This window comes from Anneissia japonica, unplaced genomic scaffold (genome assembly GCF_011630105.1).
Source record: "Anneissia japonica isolate Jap-2015-1 unplaced genomic scaffold, ASM1163010v1 scaffold287833_len2544123_cov190, whole genome shotgun sequence".
NCBI classification, from domain to species: domain Eukaryota; kingdom Metazoa; phylum Echinodermata; class Crinoidea; order Comatulida; family Comatulidae; genus Anneissia; species Anneissia japonica.
In genome coordinates this window covers 206,167-225,385 of record NW_022757233.1, presented here as the reverse complement: position 1 = coordinate 225,385, position 19,219 = coordinate 206,167, and the positions used below count along the sequence as shown (strand labels likewise).

Sequence of the window (19,219 nt, the reverse complement as noted above, 5' to 3'; positions counted from 1 at the left end):
TTTCTTATTTCTAAATTAAATAGCTATATTCTGGAGGAAGTCATGCGATGGTATCACATCTTACAATGAATGGTGAAGTTAAAACACAGGTTCCGTGTACACCAAATAGTGTCTTTTCATTAGCTATAAACATATCCTCTGAGACAAACAAGGTAAATATGTTTGAAGGTTCGCGTGGCAAAATAACAATAATAACTAGAGCAGTCACTCCATAAAGTGCATACCTCCGCCAGAATACAGCACCAACATTACCCAGGCTGTGTATAATGGGCGAAACTGCAGCATACCCTCAATGAAATAATGGAATCGCCAGTCGTGTTCAATCACTTTTTCTTTTGAGTGCTGCAAAATTCTTTCAAGAAAATAATGGAATCACCCATCATATTTAAGTACATTGTTTTCTTTGGTGCTGCCCGATTATGTGAACATTTTTAAATCAAATTTCTGTGACCCTGACTTTGTCCTTTGATCTTAAAATTTTGATGGTGTTTTTCTTTGATTATTATGTACCATTCCACTAAATTTGATGGTTGTTTAAATAAAATGCCTGTGATAAATTATTTCGATTTTTTTCTACTGTTATCATCGATCATGTCCGGAATGTTCCATTTTATAGTATGGAGAATATTTACTACCTTGCTATTTTGAAATGTTGAAATGTAAAACAATAAAACAAAGGCAAATTTTTGACTTGTGCATTGTCGACTTGGGTGGGGTTGACTTGGCAAAAAATGAAGTTTGTACGTGCCCACCCCACCTAAAAAAGGGCTCAAACAAACTCTTAAAAAGAAGAAGGAACTCATTTTAGACATGATGCAACATTTAATTTAATAATTATTACACGGTAATGTGAGCTCCTGTTTTTTTTTTTAATGATCTCATCAATTCTTGGAGAGATTGGCGACAGTGCAATTCTGAGAATAGATTCTAGGTTTTGGGTTGACAATGAATTTGTAGCTTGCGTCTTCGTGGCTACATCAGAATCTACTCGACGAGGTTACCTTAACGTTCTCGCATGTGCAGATGACTTTTAGTGTCGTCATTACGTTCTGCGTCCCACCGTCGTGCAATCGAAAGCTCGCTACTGTCTGTTTTTCTTCCAGGTGCTAAGTGTTGCAGGTAGCAGTTCTCAAGTCGACATCTTCACAAACTTCGGCTACCGAGCCTTTTCATTTCAAGCCGTCCCATGACTGAATGTAAACAACTAAAGAATCATGGTACAAATATTTGATATTATACTCCAGGTAGATACATTTCATAGACTAAATTTGACCGCTCAGTTTGTATTTCACTGATGTAAACATCAGTCAACAAGCCTTAAAAAAATACATGTTATAATTTTATTCAAAATTAAAGAAAAAACCCTTCATCTAAATTACTACAAAACATGTGCTTAGGCCTGGAGAAAAAAACTTGTTGCACAGCTGGTTGTACTATGACAATGAAGGTGTGTTTGACAAAATAATCTGGAACGATTAATAAGATTCAAATACAGGAGGAAAAAGAGGCACAACCACTGCTGAGATTGATTTGGTGATTATGTTTAGTTTCTGGTACATTCTGTCTAGCAATGCTACAATACTCACATGGATGGAATTGGTAGCGACACTAATGAATGGTACAGTATGGTGTGTTTGAAACAAAAAATTAATATACTTTATTACTGTCGCATTTTTAATAAAATCATTTTGCTATTGTGGTACAAATAATCTCAGTGCACTGATTTTGTTTGTTTGTTTGTTTTTTTTTGTATAATTGTTTTGTACTGAATAAATAAAAAAAAAGTTAGAGTAGGTTTGGAAGATAAAGTATGATTAATAATAAGATGGTCAGATTAAAATACACATTCCATTTGAGCCTTTCTTTTTAGGCATTGGCTACTGTTACATCCTCTTAAAATGATTCCTAATTCTGATTGGATGGTATTGTATGTAAGTACTGCCCCTTTACTTTAAAGGCTACCTCCAAACATTGTTTTTGAGTTTCACAGACAAATATCTGACAAGTTATGCCTGACTTTAAATACCTATTATTGCAGATATTAGTCCTTGGAGGCTACTACCAAAAACATGTCATTTAATATACTATATAACACTTTAATACACAGGTTACACTGTCGCAATGTGTTTCGCATTGTTAATATTTTAATTTGTATACATGTAATAGTAATATGTATATACAGTAGTATTTTGAATATTTTAGCATGCTTGATAAAGGTACACAGTAGTGTTGAGGCACTAAACTTTAAATATTTATATAAGCTTTCAATTATATTAACATGTTTAATTTTCCTGCTTAATTTTTTTTTATCTTTCATTCAACAAAATATAATTATGTACAAAAAAAAAACAATTTATGGCAGTAAAAACTGATCTTTTTAAAATCCTCAACAATTTCAAATTCACAGACATTACAGTTAATATACAGTAAATAATTAAATAACTACGCTCCAATCCGGCACAGTATATGCATTTTAATCAAGCTTTCTTGTAGAAATATCTAAACAATACGGAGTTAGAGTAAACGCCCTATGTTGTCACTATTGGTAACTCAGAACTTTTTTTAAAAAGTTTTTAAAATATGGACACACAGGTTGGCGTTGCAGACACAACCGTTCACGAACCTGATCCAGATCGTGCTGTGGAACTGCAGTTTAAATATCTTGATGAGGTTCCATGCGCAATACGAAACGATTCACCGACTACACAATCTAAAGTTGATAAGCGATCACAACCATTACCAGATCACGACAAGTTTCCATTTTCTTACACTGAGATGATTACTTTGTGTCGTGTCGAATCCTAATGCCATGATGAAGCTCCAAGACATTATATGTTTCATGTCGAAAGCTTTCTATTTCCTTTGTGGTGGCTGCCAAGGATGTACGTACAGATTTGAGTGTCAGTGAGTGTTTCAAAAAAGTTCCACGTTGTCCAGGTAAACCTTCAGCTGCAGACAACTTCTGGATTATGAAGGAAGATTGTAAACATTGTAAGTTTTGAAGAACCGGTAATAATTGGAATGATCTAAAAATTCGTTGTCAACAAAATATAGAGGGGATCATAACAGTTGATTCATCAGTTAGGCCTAAAGACCAGCAACTGACATCTGCCAAATGAAAGATTTGCAAGAGACATCGTTCAGACATTACCCTGCATGCCCTTCATTTAATTTGTGCAATCAGTGTCATATTTTTGGAATTGATAACTTATTTGATTCCTTTCAAATAAGCAATTTAATGTCTGATTTCAAAATTGTATCACAGATGGACTCTCGTGGTAACCTACCCATTTTACAGTTTGCTCATGGATAATAATATTGTAAAATGTTCTACATTACAAACATAACATCCATTTTTACATTGATAAAAAATTATCAAACGCATTTAACACCGAATAATGTCAGAAATATTAGACTTCTGCAATATGGTAATCACTCGAATTATTATTTTTAAATGGTCTTTTTACGTGTTTGCATCACAGTCGGCTACATTTGAGCTGAAAATTCACCTTAAGTTAATTATATTAAGATTCTTTTGACAGAACGATTGCTTTGCAATTTTAGGTTATTTATTTTCCGTATGCCAACTGAATCAAATAACATAAAAACAATGTATTAAATTCTTTACCACATACGCTTGCCGAACTCAAAATTTAACATGGATCGTCATTCTCCAGCAAGAGCAAACAACATACGCAAATACCAGAAACAGAAAACAGGATAAACAGTATCCGAGAAATGTGCAAGATAAGTTGTTACAATTTAATGAAATGGAAATTGGTTGAATTATATCGCCATAACGAATAGTTTTAATTTCAACCTAATGCAAATGAAAGCACAGGAAATGTCTAGCTGTGAGAGCAGATGGCGCTCTGTATCCATGGAAGGACTTTTAGCTGTACCTTGATCCATGCGCGCGCATTAATGCTCACACCTGCCTATTGATTGTGTATTACACTATAAGTATTATTCTTGCATTAAATAATAACATATATGTATGTAATTTTTAGACATGATTGTGTATTTCTGTATACGTCTGTAGGCTGCATCCTCATTGCTGATGAATCGAAGGTCAATGCACCTTTTTCCGAATTTATAAACTGCCATGCTCCCCTACAGCGTGCCGCACTTATTTCTGTTTTTGTTCATTGATTATGATTTCTTTTCGAGGATGAGAAATGCTAATAAATCAGTGACTCTATAAATTCATCAGGTTTAGTCGATGAAAATAAATAATGTGAAAACCGTTCTGTATTACAACCCATATTATTTAATCTGTTTCTTAAATGCTAGTTTGATAGATCTTAATTGATTTTTAAGACGCACACCTGATGCATTCAGCCTTGGGGCTATCAGTATACAATTCGCATATTATGTGAATTGATTTTGCTTTTCTATGTGCTAACATTTACTTAACATTTTAGTGGGGGAAAATAGAAGATTTAGAATTTCTGTTGCACGTCGTGCGTTCACGTAATGTGTACCGGTATATGTCTCTTCACGTCATAGCCGTACGTACTTTAGAGAAGCTTCCAGTCTTACGAAAATTATTGTATAAATAATAATAATGTTATATTTTTATAGCACATATATTGCCCCTATGCGCTTTACACAGAAATAATATAGAAATACAAATAAAATAACAATAAAATAATAAAAACTAATCATAATTACAATAATAATAATGAGGCTAAACTACTCCTATTATTTAAACTAATTAATGGTTGGCCGTTGACTCCGAGGATCTCATCCACCCTTTGTTCAGCTTGGTTTTTTCTTGCTGCTGGGTGACCATAAACACAGTTACGTCGTAAATTTACGAAAATCGACGATCATACGCAGAAAAAAGTACCAGTTTAACAAGTAATACGAGTTGAAATACGAGGTTCTTATGTCCGTATATTAGATAACATGATGCAAAATTAACTCGCCGTAAAACAGGGGACATCAGAATTGTCCAGCCTTATTACAGTATACAGAAGCAGGAAAATCGTCTGCAGCAGTACCGTAATCCACCAATTCGTATTAGTGTGCAACAAAATTGTAAATAAGAATAATGAAAATGAACGTGTGAATAAACTATCGTGTATGTAAGGTTGCGAAAATCGGTGTAATCGTTGTCAAGCCCATGTTGACTACTGTATACCGCACATGCGCTGCAACAGACGGTGCACCCAAAACCCCACCCTCCCAAGTCTAATACTGGCCATTTGGTTGCCGATCTAACTGCCATCAAAGTGATTCAATTCCATGTAAACGGTTCTAGAATCGTGACTGATCGCAATGTTGGTAAATAAGACTATGGGACTTACAATTGTAATAGGCCTACAGAATTACAATCGATGCCGTCAACACTGGAATCTTATAATGGCTATGTTTTAGTAAATGACAATTATTGCCAAAATATAGGACTACAGTATTCTATTTCAATGTTAGTGTAAAATGTAAAATTAAGAAATTACAACCGATGACGTCAGAATTAAGATTATATGAACATCACCTTAAAAAGTGAGCAATAATTGATTATTCAGCAGCTTGCAAACGACATGTGATCGTTTGCAATTCACGCAGGCGATTGGAAGTACACAAAGAGTATCCCCGTTGACAGGAAACACTAAAAGGTTCTGTATCGATCAGTGTGCCAAATTAAACCAACAATTTGCTTCTAGCATATTTAATAAATTGTTTATCATAAAATAAAACTATTGTTATTGTAATAATAATAGATTAAGAATCATTATTTACATTTTAGGCGTTTATAAGAGGAAATTTAGTTCAAAAATGCTTTGTAGTAGTACAGTAGATTGGTAAACGTTAAATATTTATATTTTCATAAAGTCGTGTAAAAGGCTTGTACATCAAATAGCTTCAGCTATATTATATACCGGTAGCTTCATCAGATACACACCATGTTCGCACTCGCTTTATTAACATTCTTTCTAATTTTCCAAAACATTAACAGGCACCATACTAAGATACGGTATTTAAGACCTATTCAGTTATAATCAGTGAACCTCGTTGGTTGTAACCAGAGTGATTGCGATAGGATGTGTGTAATGATAATAACCATTACCGGTAATAATTATAATGAGGATATTGATAAAAATAACGATATTGATAAAAATAACGATATTGATATGATTGATACTGTTAATAATAAAAATAATGAGATCATGATACTGATAATGGATTATAATATTAATAGCAAACTCATGTTAGCGATAAACAAAAGTATTCGTCAGACACATCGTGTATGGTATGCCATACACGATGCGTCTGCACGTATACGTGCACTAGAGACACTCGTCTTTAAAAATAAATAAATAAACACCATAATGATTTTGATAATAATAATAATATGGAGAAATTGTTTATTTAGTATTAGATTGCACTAAAAATTGTATTATATAAATACACACACGATTTTCTAATAGGGCAACCGCAACATTTTACAATACAAATAATTGTTTATGTGTCATATGTATTCGAATGAATGCCACTCTTCAAATAAACGCATCCTGGAATTATAAACGCCCCCTTCAGAGCCACATTTTCCTCGAATAAATGACTAAGCAAAACTAATGGAAGTAACATTATTCTCAACACATTCTATTAATGTTCTACTCCAGTAGAATTACATTTTTTTTTACCTGGTTGGGATCAGTAAGTGTTTATGATCACACAATAACACACGTTGACAGTAATATGTTGTAACTCCAAGCACATTTACAGTGCAATTAAGGGACGTTTGTTTCAGCATATACGTATCCATTTTACACCAAAACAAATAAAATAAATAAACACCTCCCTCGAATAAATGCCTCCCTCGAATATATTCCCGATAAAAAAAAAATCCGGGCGTTATTCGAATAAATAGGCCTACGGTGTTTACTACTTATTGAAAGTATCAAGGTGTTTAATAACATGATTACTTAATAAATTTATAAGAACAATTAGATGTGCCCCAAGTGGTTGCAAAGACAAGAAAGAACAATGTTTTTAAACGACTGGAGTAATTTTATTGCACAATTTTCTCTTGCTTGACATCTAAAATAAAATGTTGGTTATATAAATTAAATTAAATTGCGTTGTGGTTGAACATGTTGTAAGACCTTAAAAGTTCCCGTCATGCTATTAAATTTGGTAAGAAATTATCAACTTCTTCCTTACAATAACAAAGGCGGATGCAACACCTTTTTGCCGGGAACCCTCGTAGTGTTACATAGCGTCATATAATAGTAAAGATAAATTTTTAAAAAAAATAATAATAATAATGTGTTGGTCACGCCCGAGAAACCTAAATTTTTTTTTTTTTTTTTTTTTTTTTTTTTTTGACAAGGAAAATATTTTTTTTAATGATCTGAAATAGCCTTGGACTAGGCTAGGGGGCCAAGGCCCAGCCTATTTTTTGTGCATGCTACGCAATGCTAATCCAAAATTGTTGTATTATTTGTGTATTTTATACTGTTTTAAGTAAAAAAAAAAATTGGGGGGGATTTTCCCAAAACGTGACCAACATAAAAAAAAATATTTTTTTTGGCCTAATTATAACTTATTTGTAACTTTAGGGTAGGCCAAATTTATGCAATTTATGACAGTCAAACCACTTTTCGTCACAGTCACAAGTTGAGGGCTAGTCTATATAGACCAACCAATCACAAGATACAGGGATCAAGATGTTACAATTTCCAATTTTAATAGTTGCAATATAAGATATACGGTAGGCATAATTACGATGGATGAAGGTGGGCTCACCAAGATGACGTAAACACATGATACTATCGTATAAGGCACCTAATATGGGACTACCATTTTATGGCAGTTTCAACTACAGTACTAACCTACAAATTACAATCCTAAATATACAACCTGAGATGCGCATATGGCGCCGCAAAAGCTTAATATTGCGGCAGACACTATACTAACCACTGTTCCAAAGTAATGTATAAGACTTCCCATACATAGCGAAAGTGTGAACTGTCCAACGAACACCATACTTTGAACCACGGCCACGTCCGTCCCAATACCTCGTATATGATGACGCGTAACCCCAGATTCCTTGGATTTTTCAAACTGCAGAAATAAAGATAAATTAATGATTATTATACAGTAATTGCACTTCTGCTCAGTAGGACTACAGCATAAGCATACATTAGAAAATACATGACGTTGTATCCAAAGAATATCAAAATATAATGAAAAGCAGCAAAAATATATATTCTTAACAAAATATATTACTAAAAATCTGGTATTGGTTTTTTTTCCTTGTTTTTTGTAGATCGCACTAAAAAGAATGCTATCCTATCCGATCAATAAAGATAAAATAGAATTATAAATTTATATGTTTATAATTCTATGTTATCATTTATAAGCCAAAAATTAAATATTTTATTACCACTCATTTGTTAAACATATGTAATATTTCAATAATCAGCAACTTAAAAACCATCATTTTAATTGGACTTTAAAGTCAGCAGAGCTGTAACAAATATTATATTATTATTAATTACAAATGTCCTACTTATCTGGTAGGATTTATATATAAATTAAAAAAAAAACAACTGAGAATGAAGAATATGGCGGTCGTGTGGTTCTTATTGGCAAGTCCTTAAACTAACACAAACATTACAGATAATGACGGACAAGATAGCTCAAGAGACTTTTCCAAATTTGGTTGTTTTTTGTCCACAGTCATTATGGAACCGCTACCACCAACGATTTAATGTCCAATCTGAAGTACGTAGACATTACCGAATGAACAAGGGAAGAATGGCATTAGAAGGATAGAAGGATAGAAGTAAGACTTCTTTGGATGGAATTAAAACATTAAATTCGGTTGTCTCTCTTCGCAAATTAATGAGAGTTATTTATATTATTGATACTTTTAAGCCTACTGTTTTATGCAGATTTATAGTATGCATTGTGTTAGTGTATTTTGTAGAACTCACCCAACAGATTTTGATAATCTAAAGCTCTATTCAGACTAACAGATTTTTGTCAAAAGAATGTTTATGCCCATATATAGTCATGATGTGCCTATATATGGTCATGATGTGATGTCATCATGACCATATTTAGGCATGTTACATGTGATAGTGTGGACAGGGTCTAACTCACCATATTATTAGAGTGGTAATCAGCAAGTATAATGAATGGCATTGTAAACAAGGTTGAATACATAGCACCCGTCGTAATAGATGCTAGAAAAGTTATCCACTTGGTTCGCAATACAGCCATCCATATCATGCCGAAGGTGTAGAATAATTGATTACAAATATAAACTGGCTTAGCGCCTGGAAAATAAAATATCAGTTCATTATTCAATTGTACTTTTGGTAAGTAAAGGATTAAACGCTTTAATCCTTTACTTCTGGTAAGTAAAGGATTAAACGCTTGGCAACATTTTGAAGAGTCATGACAGCAGATGTAATGTAATGTAGTTAGATTTATATAGCGCTTTATACCGTTATAAAGCGCTCGAGGTGTAGACTAGCTCTTTAACTTGCTTCTCCTCTAAGAGTCTATTTTGCGTCTGAGCTACCCGGTAAACCGTTACCTACTCCCGTATGTCATAAACAGGGATGGTTAATTTGACATTGGCACATACTTACCGAATCTTTTTACTAACTTCACCAGATAGAATGAAAATATAGAGCAAGATAGTGCATCAACAGCCATCGCAAAACTCCCATTACGAACTCCCTCTTCATAAAGATACAGCTCTTCTGATCCCTTTGGCGCTGTTGGCTCACCGCCGTACACTGCTCTTCCAACAAAATCCGTGAAGTAGAGCGAATAGCATAAAAGAGACATCCAACAAAAGAGGTTGGTTAAGCACAGGATTCGAAGGGAATATGGCATATATATGATTGACAGTAAGTAGTCCTTCATACTACCCTGCTCATGTTGAAAATCTGATTCCTCGTCTTTGTGTTCTGTACTTGTTCCATTAAGTGCAGAATAGTCATTGCTCCTCTGTGTGACCGGCTCCTGGTCCTGTGTTCCATACGTTTTCTTTGTATCAAGCGTGGTGAGCTCCATATGCGTACCACTTTGGCTGGTAATTTGACGGGGTTTGCTTCTGATTTCATCTAGCGTTAACTCCTTATCACTTGTTACTGTCAACGCCACCGCGACGATGAACACCACAAGGACTAAAAAGAAAGCGATATGAATTTGATCAAAGAAAACAGAAGCAAATGTCGTCTTCTCCCAAGGAATCCCACATATTAGGTAACCTACAAAACCACCTAGGCCAGCCATTGTTGTAAAACTGCTTAGGCCTTTCTGGTGGTCCTCTTTTGGTATGACATCGATGAGATATGCCCGTGTTGGAGACTGCGCTGCGTCCGCACAAAAGTCAAGCAAAACAACACCAAGCACTGTAACAGCTATCGTGCAAACTTGTCTTACGACATGTGTGTCTGGTGAAGCCGTTGCATTCACAGTGACATCAAATGATGTGATACTGAACGTAGAGTTTTCATTAGACCCGTACAGGTATAATTCTTCGTCGAATGATATCGTAGCAGATACGTTATCCATTTCATCGACATCACATAAGTCTCCAAATTGGTGACCATTAGGAACTAATATCAATCCTATCATGATGCCAGCTGACAAAAGCAAAATAAACGGCCGTCTACGACCAATTTTCGACGAGCATCTATCGCTAGCCGAGCCAAGAATTGGTGTCAGAAAGAACCCTAATGTTGGACTGAGACACCATATAAGGCTCATATAACTTTCGGGGACACCGGCTTTTAAAAGAATCGGGCTTACGAAGGCAGTTTCGGCGGAGTAACAGAACTCAATACCACACACGGCAGCACTGAGTCGCAGTAAGTGAAGTCTCGATGTTCCTTTTCTCCGATTAGAGTCTGTGCCGTTGTTTGTGTCTTGGACAATAGGCTGGGCATCTTCAGTAGCTGAACCTTCTTTGCAATTAAACCACGATTTCAGTCTTTGTATTGCAGCCATTGCTCTGCTGATTCTTGATATGCCTCAAATTTAAGTCAAGTAGAAGACATCTACAATAAAAACAAAATAAGACATGAATAAATGAGTAGCCTATAAGGAAGTGCTGATGCTATGAGCTTCAACATGTTGTGTTTAACAAGTGTGATAATGTACAGCCTTTTCTACAGGCATTATCGACCAGTTTGTCAATGTTACAAACATATTTTATCACTTTATGTATATGTATATATATATATATATATATATATATATATATATATATATATATATATACTTAAAACAAACATATTTTATCACTTTATATACATATACATATATATATATATGTATGTATGTATGTAATTTTTAAAATTAATAAATTCCCGTTCATTTTTATACCAATAAAGGAGTTATTAAAAAATGCCATAATTATGTGAATCATTTTAATGACAAATTAATATGATAAATTAAATAACATATTTACGACTACTTTTAAAAAATAAGCATATTAAGTTCGTATAGTAAAGCATTACTTTCTCTCTTACAGATACAGATATAGATGACTTTATTGTTATAAAAATACAGCGTACACTTAGTCTTAAAACGAAATATTTACAACAAATAAAACATGTATTATGTGTCAATGGTACACATACAAGTAGGCTAACTGTTGTGGGTGTTAGGCCTATGTCGACAATACAGTATGTTTATGACTTATGTTTATTTTTTTAACCTGGTTGCAGCTTTTTAATATACTGTATATTGTGATTTGACGTAATATGATGCTATTTTGGTTTAGGCACTTATTTATTTCTGATGTAGGCTAATGGTCTTTAGATTAATTAAATTTCCCCCTTTTTTCTTTATTGTGGCCTGTGCAATAAATGCAAATAATGTCACTAATCACAGTACATTTTTAAATTAAAACGAATAGTATAGGAAAAGTTATTTTAAAGGCTACGCTTAGACCTGCTGTAAATTATATGAAACCGTTTCTATGTCGATCATTTGAATAATTGAGAAATATCTACACTCATATTTCAAAATATACAGTATATGAATCTCTCGAGATTGTTGTTGATAATTGGCAACGAAAATACTAAAAACAACGTTAAAGTGGTATTTCACAGGTGCACGTCAAAGTTACGCGTACAGTATAATATGCAGACGATCAGCAGACGCGTCTGTAAATAAGACTACGCTGCTATGCGCTACATCACAGCCAATCAGGTAATTCAGAACTGTGTGTGTTTCATTTTCAATGCGTATAAAGATGACTTTAGGCTCGTAATTAATTATGACGTCACTTGAAACAATAATATCCACAGTAGTAAGCCCACTTTAATAGTATTCGTTTCGTCGTGAATTCGTTGCATAGGGCAGTATCATAATGTTCTTGGCTAAATAGACCAGGCTATAACTGAGATAGGTGCCACTTGGAGAGGTAGAAATTCTCATATGGTTTTTCTAGACCAGTTTTTTATGGGGAATCAGAATATGTGAGGTAAAAGGGGTGTAACCTGAGAACTTATACACATCTAGATGTGTATAAGAGACAGGTGATGTCATCATGACCATATTTAGGCATGTCACAAGTTTTTGTCAAATAAAATTAATTGTCTGGAGCTTTAGACATCAATCATTATGTCATCATTTTCATTTCCACATAAACACTAGGGCGGATCCAAAGATGTCCCAAAGGAGGGTCGACTGACAGACAACACTACCCTAGTGGGGTCTGGGGCATTCCCCTGGGAAATCTTTGCTTTGAGGCGTTTTGGCGTATCAATAAATTGTTTTTCTTTCTTTTTTTGTTCTTTTTTTCCTGTCAAAAAGGGTAAATCTGCCCCTGCCTTAGTAAACACCTAATGGAAGCGGCCATTTTGAAAAAGCGCCCTCACGCGAAAGTTCTCAGGTTACGCCCCTTTTACCTCACATATTCTGATTCCCCATAAAAAACTGGTCTAGAAAAACCATATGAGAATTTCTACCTCTCCAAGTTGCACCTATCTCAATTATAGCCTGGTCTAAAATAGCAAACGTGGTTGGGCTCCCTATAATTGACCTTGTAAAAGATCAAACGAACATTACATTCAGATCTTTATGATATCCAAAGTATACATTCTAATCTAAATATAAATGGTACGGCAATGGTTAAGAAAACAGGTAATGGCTCGCTAGTAGAAGTATTCGGGCGAGTGTAACATTATATATTACTACAGCCGCTGCTGCTACTACTAACATTTATTCATTTCTCATAACCAAAACAAATTTGATATAATAGGCTTTTGATAAACTTAAAATTTAGTGTTTAAACAACAGTAATGGAATAAAAGTCACTAAAGTTCAAAATGAAAGGTTCCCACAGAAACAATATTAGCTTGTATAAAGTGGGAACTAAAAATTCAATTATCAAAAAAAAAACCGGAAAAACATTTCTTCTACTACTACGTCTACTACTACTACTGCTACTGCTACTACTGCTACTTCTGCTACTGCTACTGCTACTACTACTACTACTACTGCTACTACTACTACTACTACTGCTGCTGCTGCTGCTACCGTACTGCTGCTACTGCTACTGCTACAGCTACTATTGCTGCTGCTACTGCTATTAATAATAAATCATTATACCGCTAGTATAGACAGTAAAGTCAGTGGTAGATCTTTAGTTGTAGTATCAGCGAAGCATCCGCAATAGTAATAAGCCCGACTACATAATGACAAAATTTAATTAGACAAAGTTTTATGTGTATATGATAAACAGTTTTCACCAAAATGTAGGCCTATAAGAGGTACCGTAAAGCTAAGTATACGAAAACGCTAATATACTACCTTCTGCTTGAGACCAGGCAGCTCCGCAATCACTAAACTTGGAACTATTGACAAGTTTTCGACATCTCTTATATCAATCGGTAAGCGTTAGATATCATGCCGCAAATCAATGCATAAGTCATTACAGGTCCTGTTCTGTATTCACTACATATTTACAACATAATCGGTGTCCGAAAAAGGAGTACAAAGAAGAACACCTGCTGTTTAAAGATCGGAATATCCGGTTTTTCTGTCAAAGAATATTAGCTTTTTCCGTTGAAATAGGTTCGGGTGGTTTCGGCAGATGTACCTTAGCTACCTAACGAGTTTGATGAAAGAGTAACAGTAATTGTATTTTTTGGCATATTATAATCTTGAGAAGTGAGCGCCCTCGTTAAATGCAATTTTCCATCATTATCAATGAAATAATACGCATCGAGGTCACTCCGCACGTTTGAGGGAGTTTTATAGTAAAAGATGTTGATACATTCACTCACATCGACTGATTTTTATAGAGAAGGGAACTGATCGATTTATTCACATTTCATTGGAGTGTCAGGTTGCTGTTAATGGCAGTGAACAACTCAATTGACAACAAATGTAATCATGATTAATTTACAAGCATCTTAATTGCTCATTTAAAGAGTAATTGTATCACGTCCGTGTATTTAAAAATCTCTACGCGAGCTCTGCTTCCTTCGTGTACCCTTTGACTCATTCATAATCAAGTTAATGTTTTTCTTGCTTGTTTTATACATAATAAATAGTACACATTATGCGGGCTTGTTTTACTTTTCCGCCAGATTGTTCTTCACCTTCTAAGTGAGACCTAGTTAATCTACTGTACTACTTGTAGATTCAACGTCATACTAGGACTATTTTAAGCGAGATGCTAATAACATTTCACTGCTGCGTCAATATTTGTATACATATTATCTTAAAACTATTACAACTGTTTCAAAGAGTTGACATTTTACACCGACACAATCTTCAGGAGCACCGACACGTCACGCCATCTTTGATTACAAATGGTAATGAAGTTGAAATAGAAACTAAGTTAATTATTAATGAATGTTGTGTAAGCAACTGTTTACTTCTTCTTATCGAGTCTAAACACAAGTTCATACTCTGTTGAGCTACGTTGGAGGGTATGTTGGTTTATTTTTAAAACTCAAAGATAAGAATTTAGTGTAGTAAGATTGGTAGGAACAGGGTGGAGACGTGAACGCTCCTTTCTTGTTTACGTATGAATCAAGATTAAACCAAAGAAATGATCTTTGACTATCGAAAGGATAAAACACACTGCCAACTGGTTTTAGACGGTATAATGGAATTCAAATAAACTCAAGTACCGTGGTGTTTGGATTGATGTCTGTCTTGGAACACTAAAACTTTTAAACTATCGTCGAAAGCCCACCAACAGCATATAAGAAAACTTTTTTAAAAAATTAGGAAATGATACTCTTTTTATGTTCTACAAACGTGTTATCCAATTAGTGATTTCTTTCTGTGGATTCGCGTGGCATTCAAGCCTTACTAAAAAAGCGACCATAAAATATCTGGAATTAAATTTAAAACCTTAAAAGAAATTATTGAAGCTGCTATGTTAAATAAAATGTATAATATAATCAATGATAATAACCACCCACTTCACAATTACATCAGTTTTAGCAGATTCGGTAGACTTGTTACCTCATTTACAAAAACAATAGACAAAAGGCTCATTCATTCCTAGTGCAATTAAGATGTTGAACGATAGATTGGTTAGACTTTTATATTTTTATTTATTTTTTGCTCTATTTACTTTTTCATATTTTCAGCGTGTTATTCTGTGCGAATGTTGTATAATAATAATATTAGTATTTTTATTTATTGTAGCTGGAAAGCAGATTTCATGTAGGCCTATTGATTCTTTACTGTAAATGACCAATAAAATTAAATTTAACTTGAACCCTTTCAAATCTTTATTAAAACCATATACATTACATCATTCACATAGCGCTATTTCATGAAGATCAGAGCGCTTTTTGCTTTTTTATTTTTACTAATATACTGTGACAATGAAACCCGTCACATATCTGTGCATGTACTTCAATCCCACCCCACTCGAATCCGCCTCATACTCGTGCAATTTTCAAAGAAACAAGTGGCTAGCAACACTATAATTGAAATTGTTGACGAAACTCATAGTGTATTTAGGATAGCCCTAATTTCATTTTTTATACTCATCTGCTAATCAATACAATTTTCTGTATTTTTATATGGACCAATAACATTTCTTGAATCTTGAATTTGAATTAAGGAAATTAATCTCCCTAAATATGACCATGACCATTATCATTAAATCATCAACATCATAATAATTTTCGTTATTTTTCATCATCATTAGTAGTATTAAAATTGACGATTTCTACTCTATGAAAGTACATATGGTCAACGTTCGTTTTATGTTCCGGTCCAGCTGCTCCGGTTTTGGCCGGATCAGTAATTTACAACTTTCGTTTTTAAGCCAAATTCTACTTTCTCTGACGCAATCAAACATAACTTGCACATTCAGCTTAATGAAAATATGGAACATATTTGAAATGATTTCATATTTTACTGTAGTTAAATATCAATAGCTTAGTCCTATTTTTCATGATTTGATTCACCACGTAAATATTATTCCGACCCCGAAATCTAGACTCAGAAATACCGGGATCACGTCCGACAGGGGATTTTATTTTATTTTGTTTTATTCAAACAATATTTAAAGAGGTAGCCATTCCAACTTCCCCGAAGGGAGGCTGATGTCCAGGTGCCCTCTTTAATAAATAAAATACAACATTATACAATGAGGCACCGCATAGATACAAAAATAAATATTATATATATGTATATATATATATATATATATATATATATATAGTTTCTGAGTTTTATTATATATGTATATATAGGCATACTCAGTAACAAATAAATAAAATCAATATATAAAATTAGATAATATTGCTGTTATATTATATATAATAATATATCAATCACTCAAATGGGCATACAAACATGGGTAAGACTCAAACAATGAAAGAATAAATTTATTAAAAGTTATATACAATTTATTATGTACAATTTATTGATTATATAATTTGAATATAAACTCTATAATTTTCCGTCTTTAATATACAATTTATATTTTCGTTTAAAAGAATAGAATAAAATGATTCTGACTTTCGGAAGTCGTCAGGAAGGCTGTTAAATAAGGTAGGGACAGGAAGATAAAATGATCTTTTATAGCATTCAAGTTTTGTCTTAGGTAATAGTTTTACCTTTAGATGACTAGAAGTTGACGGATGTTGTCAAATTACCTATAAAAAAAGATTCTAGATTCAAGAACACTTTATTGTCCATTTTAACATAGGATTTTTTCCCTTTGCAACAATCTTGGTTAAAAAGGATTACATGAAAAATCTCAAGACAAGCAACTTGGCAATGACGAGAAATACGTTAATATATTACATGTTAAAATAGTAATGTAGTAAAAAGTCAACATAAAAATCACTTTAAAATTTAATATGTGTACCTCAGAACATTATGGAATTCCCCTATGGGGCTTGAGTGTGTGTTCCATATGTGCTTGATCCAGTGATCCGGGGGTAATAATGTTCAAGCGCTTCGATGTTGTGTCAACGGGAGGCGCTATATAAATGCAGAATTATTATTATATTATTATTAGAACCATAATAATAATAATAATAATAATAATAATAATAATAATAGTGTAGTTTTATATAGCGCACATATCCATCTAATATAAGATGCTCAGGGCGCTTGAAATTTTGCTATAAAATGATGACAGTATGCTAATTAAATAAAACAAGTACACGGGGTATAGTATGCTTATTCCTCCATGCATAAATAAAGTGCAAGAAACACGAACATAATTATATTATATAATGCAATATGAATAACAAGGAATGTGCGCCAATTATATTTATACGAGTTTACGGATAGTGTAAAATACATATACAAAGATGTGGCCTAATTAAAGCAAACATGTGTTATGGATAAACGGGGTACAATATGCTATGCATTATTTAGTAAACCTTTTTTTTTAATTTAAAAATGTCTTTTGAATTAGGCCAGGGGAATACGTTAGATTTTCAAATAACAGAGTGCTGGTATATTATTTAGTATTATTATCTAGTGAACTTTTGGTTTATTAATGGCAAGAGGACCATGTATGTAGGTATTCCCATCATATGGACAGGTATACCAGGTGATAAATACTCAATTGAGCAATAAGATTCAGGGGAATCTACTTTGTGTGAAGGGTAAATATTAGAATAAGGTAATGTACATTTCTACAGGGGTTCAACTCAGCCCCTACAACAGTCCCGGTCGGGGTGGTAGGACAAACGCCAGGGAAAATCAACAATTTTAATTAGATTCTTATTAACTGATAGATATACTTATACTTATCAATTAAACTGATCGATATCCACTTTTTGTCATAAAAAATCCCTGACATGGCCCAGGCTGAGCTATGACCCGGGTTCGAGACGAACACGTGTCAGACTGAGCAGGCCATGGTAATATGTTTTACACATAGTTTAAAAGATCATTTTTAAAATATCATTTTTAATATTAAGCAACGTTAAACTACTATTAGTACTTGTATGTACGTTATTATGAAATCCCATGACAAATATAAATGATAAAGCACGAATGGTTAATTGATATATTTAGTACAAGTATGAATGACTGATATAATAGAATAGTGCGTGTTTTGAGCTGTACAACGACAGAACTATATAAAAAAAAGAAGTCATATTAATGCAATGATGATTATGTACATTTTGGCCGGACCAATAAAAATAGCTTCCAACGCGCCTGTTTAAACAGTCCGCAAATTTAGAATCTTAGAACTTTCCTATTTTCTAAAGCTTTTTAGTGTTTATTTTATACTTGGCGCCTTTGATCATTTTTGAATTGGCACGGTAAAATTTTCTGATTTATTAATTTTTATTATTATTATCCCAGCGGAGATCTTGGAAATCCTCATCTTGAAGGATGCATTATCATGAGTCCGTATGTTCGTTATAGTTGTCTACAGGGGCGGCGCATGATTTGCTCCAAGGGTGGGGGAGGGGGGACTATGTCCCCGACGGGGCCGACTCCCAACGAGAACGTAAGTGGGCGTGGTAGGGCGTCGCACAAAATCCCTAGGAAGTGATCCAGGAGTCGTAGACCCTGGAAACTATGACAATTTAGGGGTTTCAAAGGTTTATTTAAACGATTTTAGAGTCTACTAATATGTACAAAATGCTTATTGGATTGGATTTATTTGGTGTAAACACCAAGGATAGCCACGAAAGTCTAGAAGAAGACTTATTTCCAGTGGGGTCCTTCTGGTGGTGATTGGGCAGCACACCGAGAGACAATCCCCTACTCTTTTCCGAAGAGTGTA

General features: G+C 33.9%; 1 protein-coding gene and 1 long non-coding RNA gene across 4 annotated transcripts in view; one reads left to right on the top strand and one right to left on the bottom strand.

The window, feature by feature from the left end:
* LOC117124554 lies at positions 1-1,842 on the top strand. Its single transcript, XR_004447988.1, has 2 exons — positions 1-152; positions 1,104-1,842. It is a non-coding gene; the product is annotated as an uncharacterized LOC117124554 (long non-coding RNA).
* Positions 1,843-7,302: 5,460 nt separating this feature from the next.
* The window catches only part of LOC117124572 (membrane-associated transporter protein-like), a 16,737-nt gene continuing 4,820 nt past the window's right edge, over positions 7,303-19,219 (bottom strand). For 2 of the 3 annotated variants that reach the window (XM_033270855.1, XM_033270858.1), the window contains exons 2-4: positions 9,612-11,030; positions 9,118-9,293; positions 7,303-8,073 (exon numbers count right to left, since the gene is read on the bottom strand). In XM_033270855.1, coding sequence (XP_033126746.1) covers positions 7,849-8,073; positions 9,118-9,293; positions 9,612-10,980 — 1,770 coding nt within the window. In that variant the 5' untranslated portion in view covers positions 10,981-11,030 and the 3' untranslated portion in view covers positions 7,303-7,848. Of the gene's footprint in view, positions 8,074-9,117; positions 9,294-9,611; positions 11,031-13,794; positions 14,083-19,219 lie in introns of those variants that run through there. The other variant, XM_033270857.1, reaches the window with a different exon arrangement.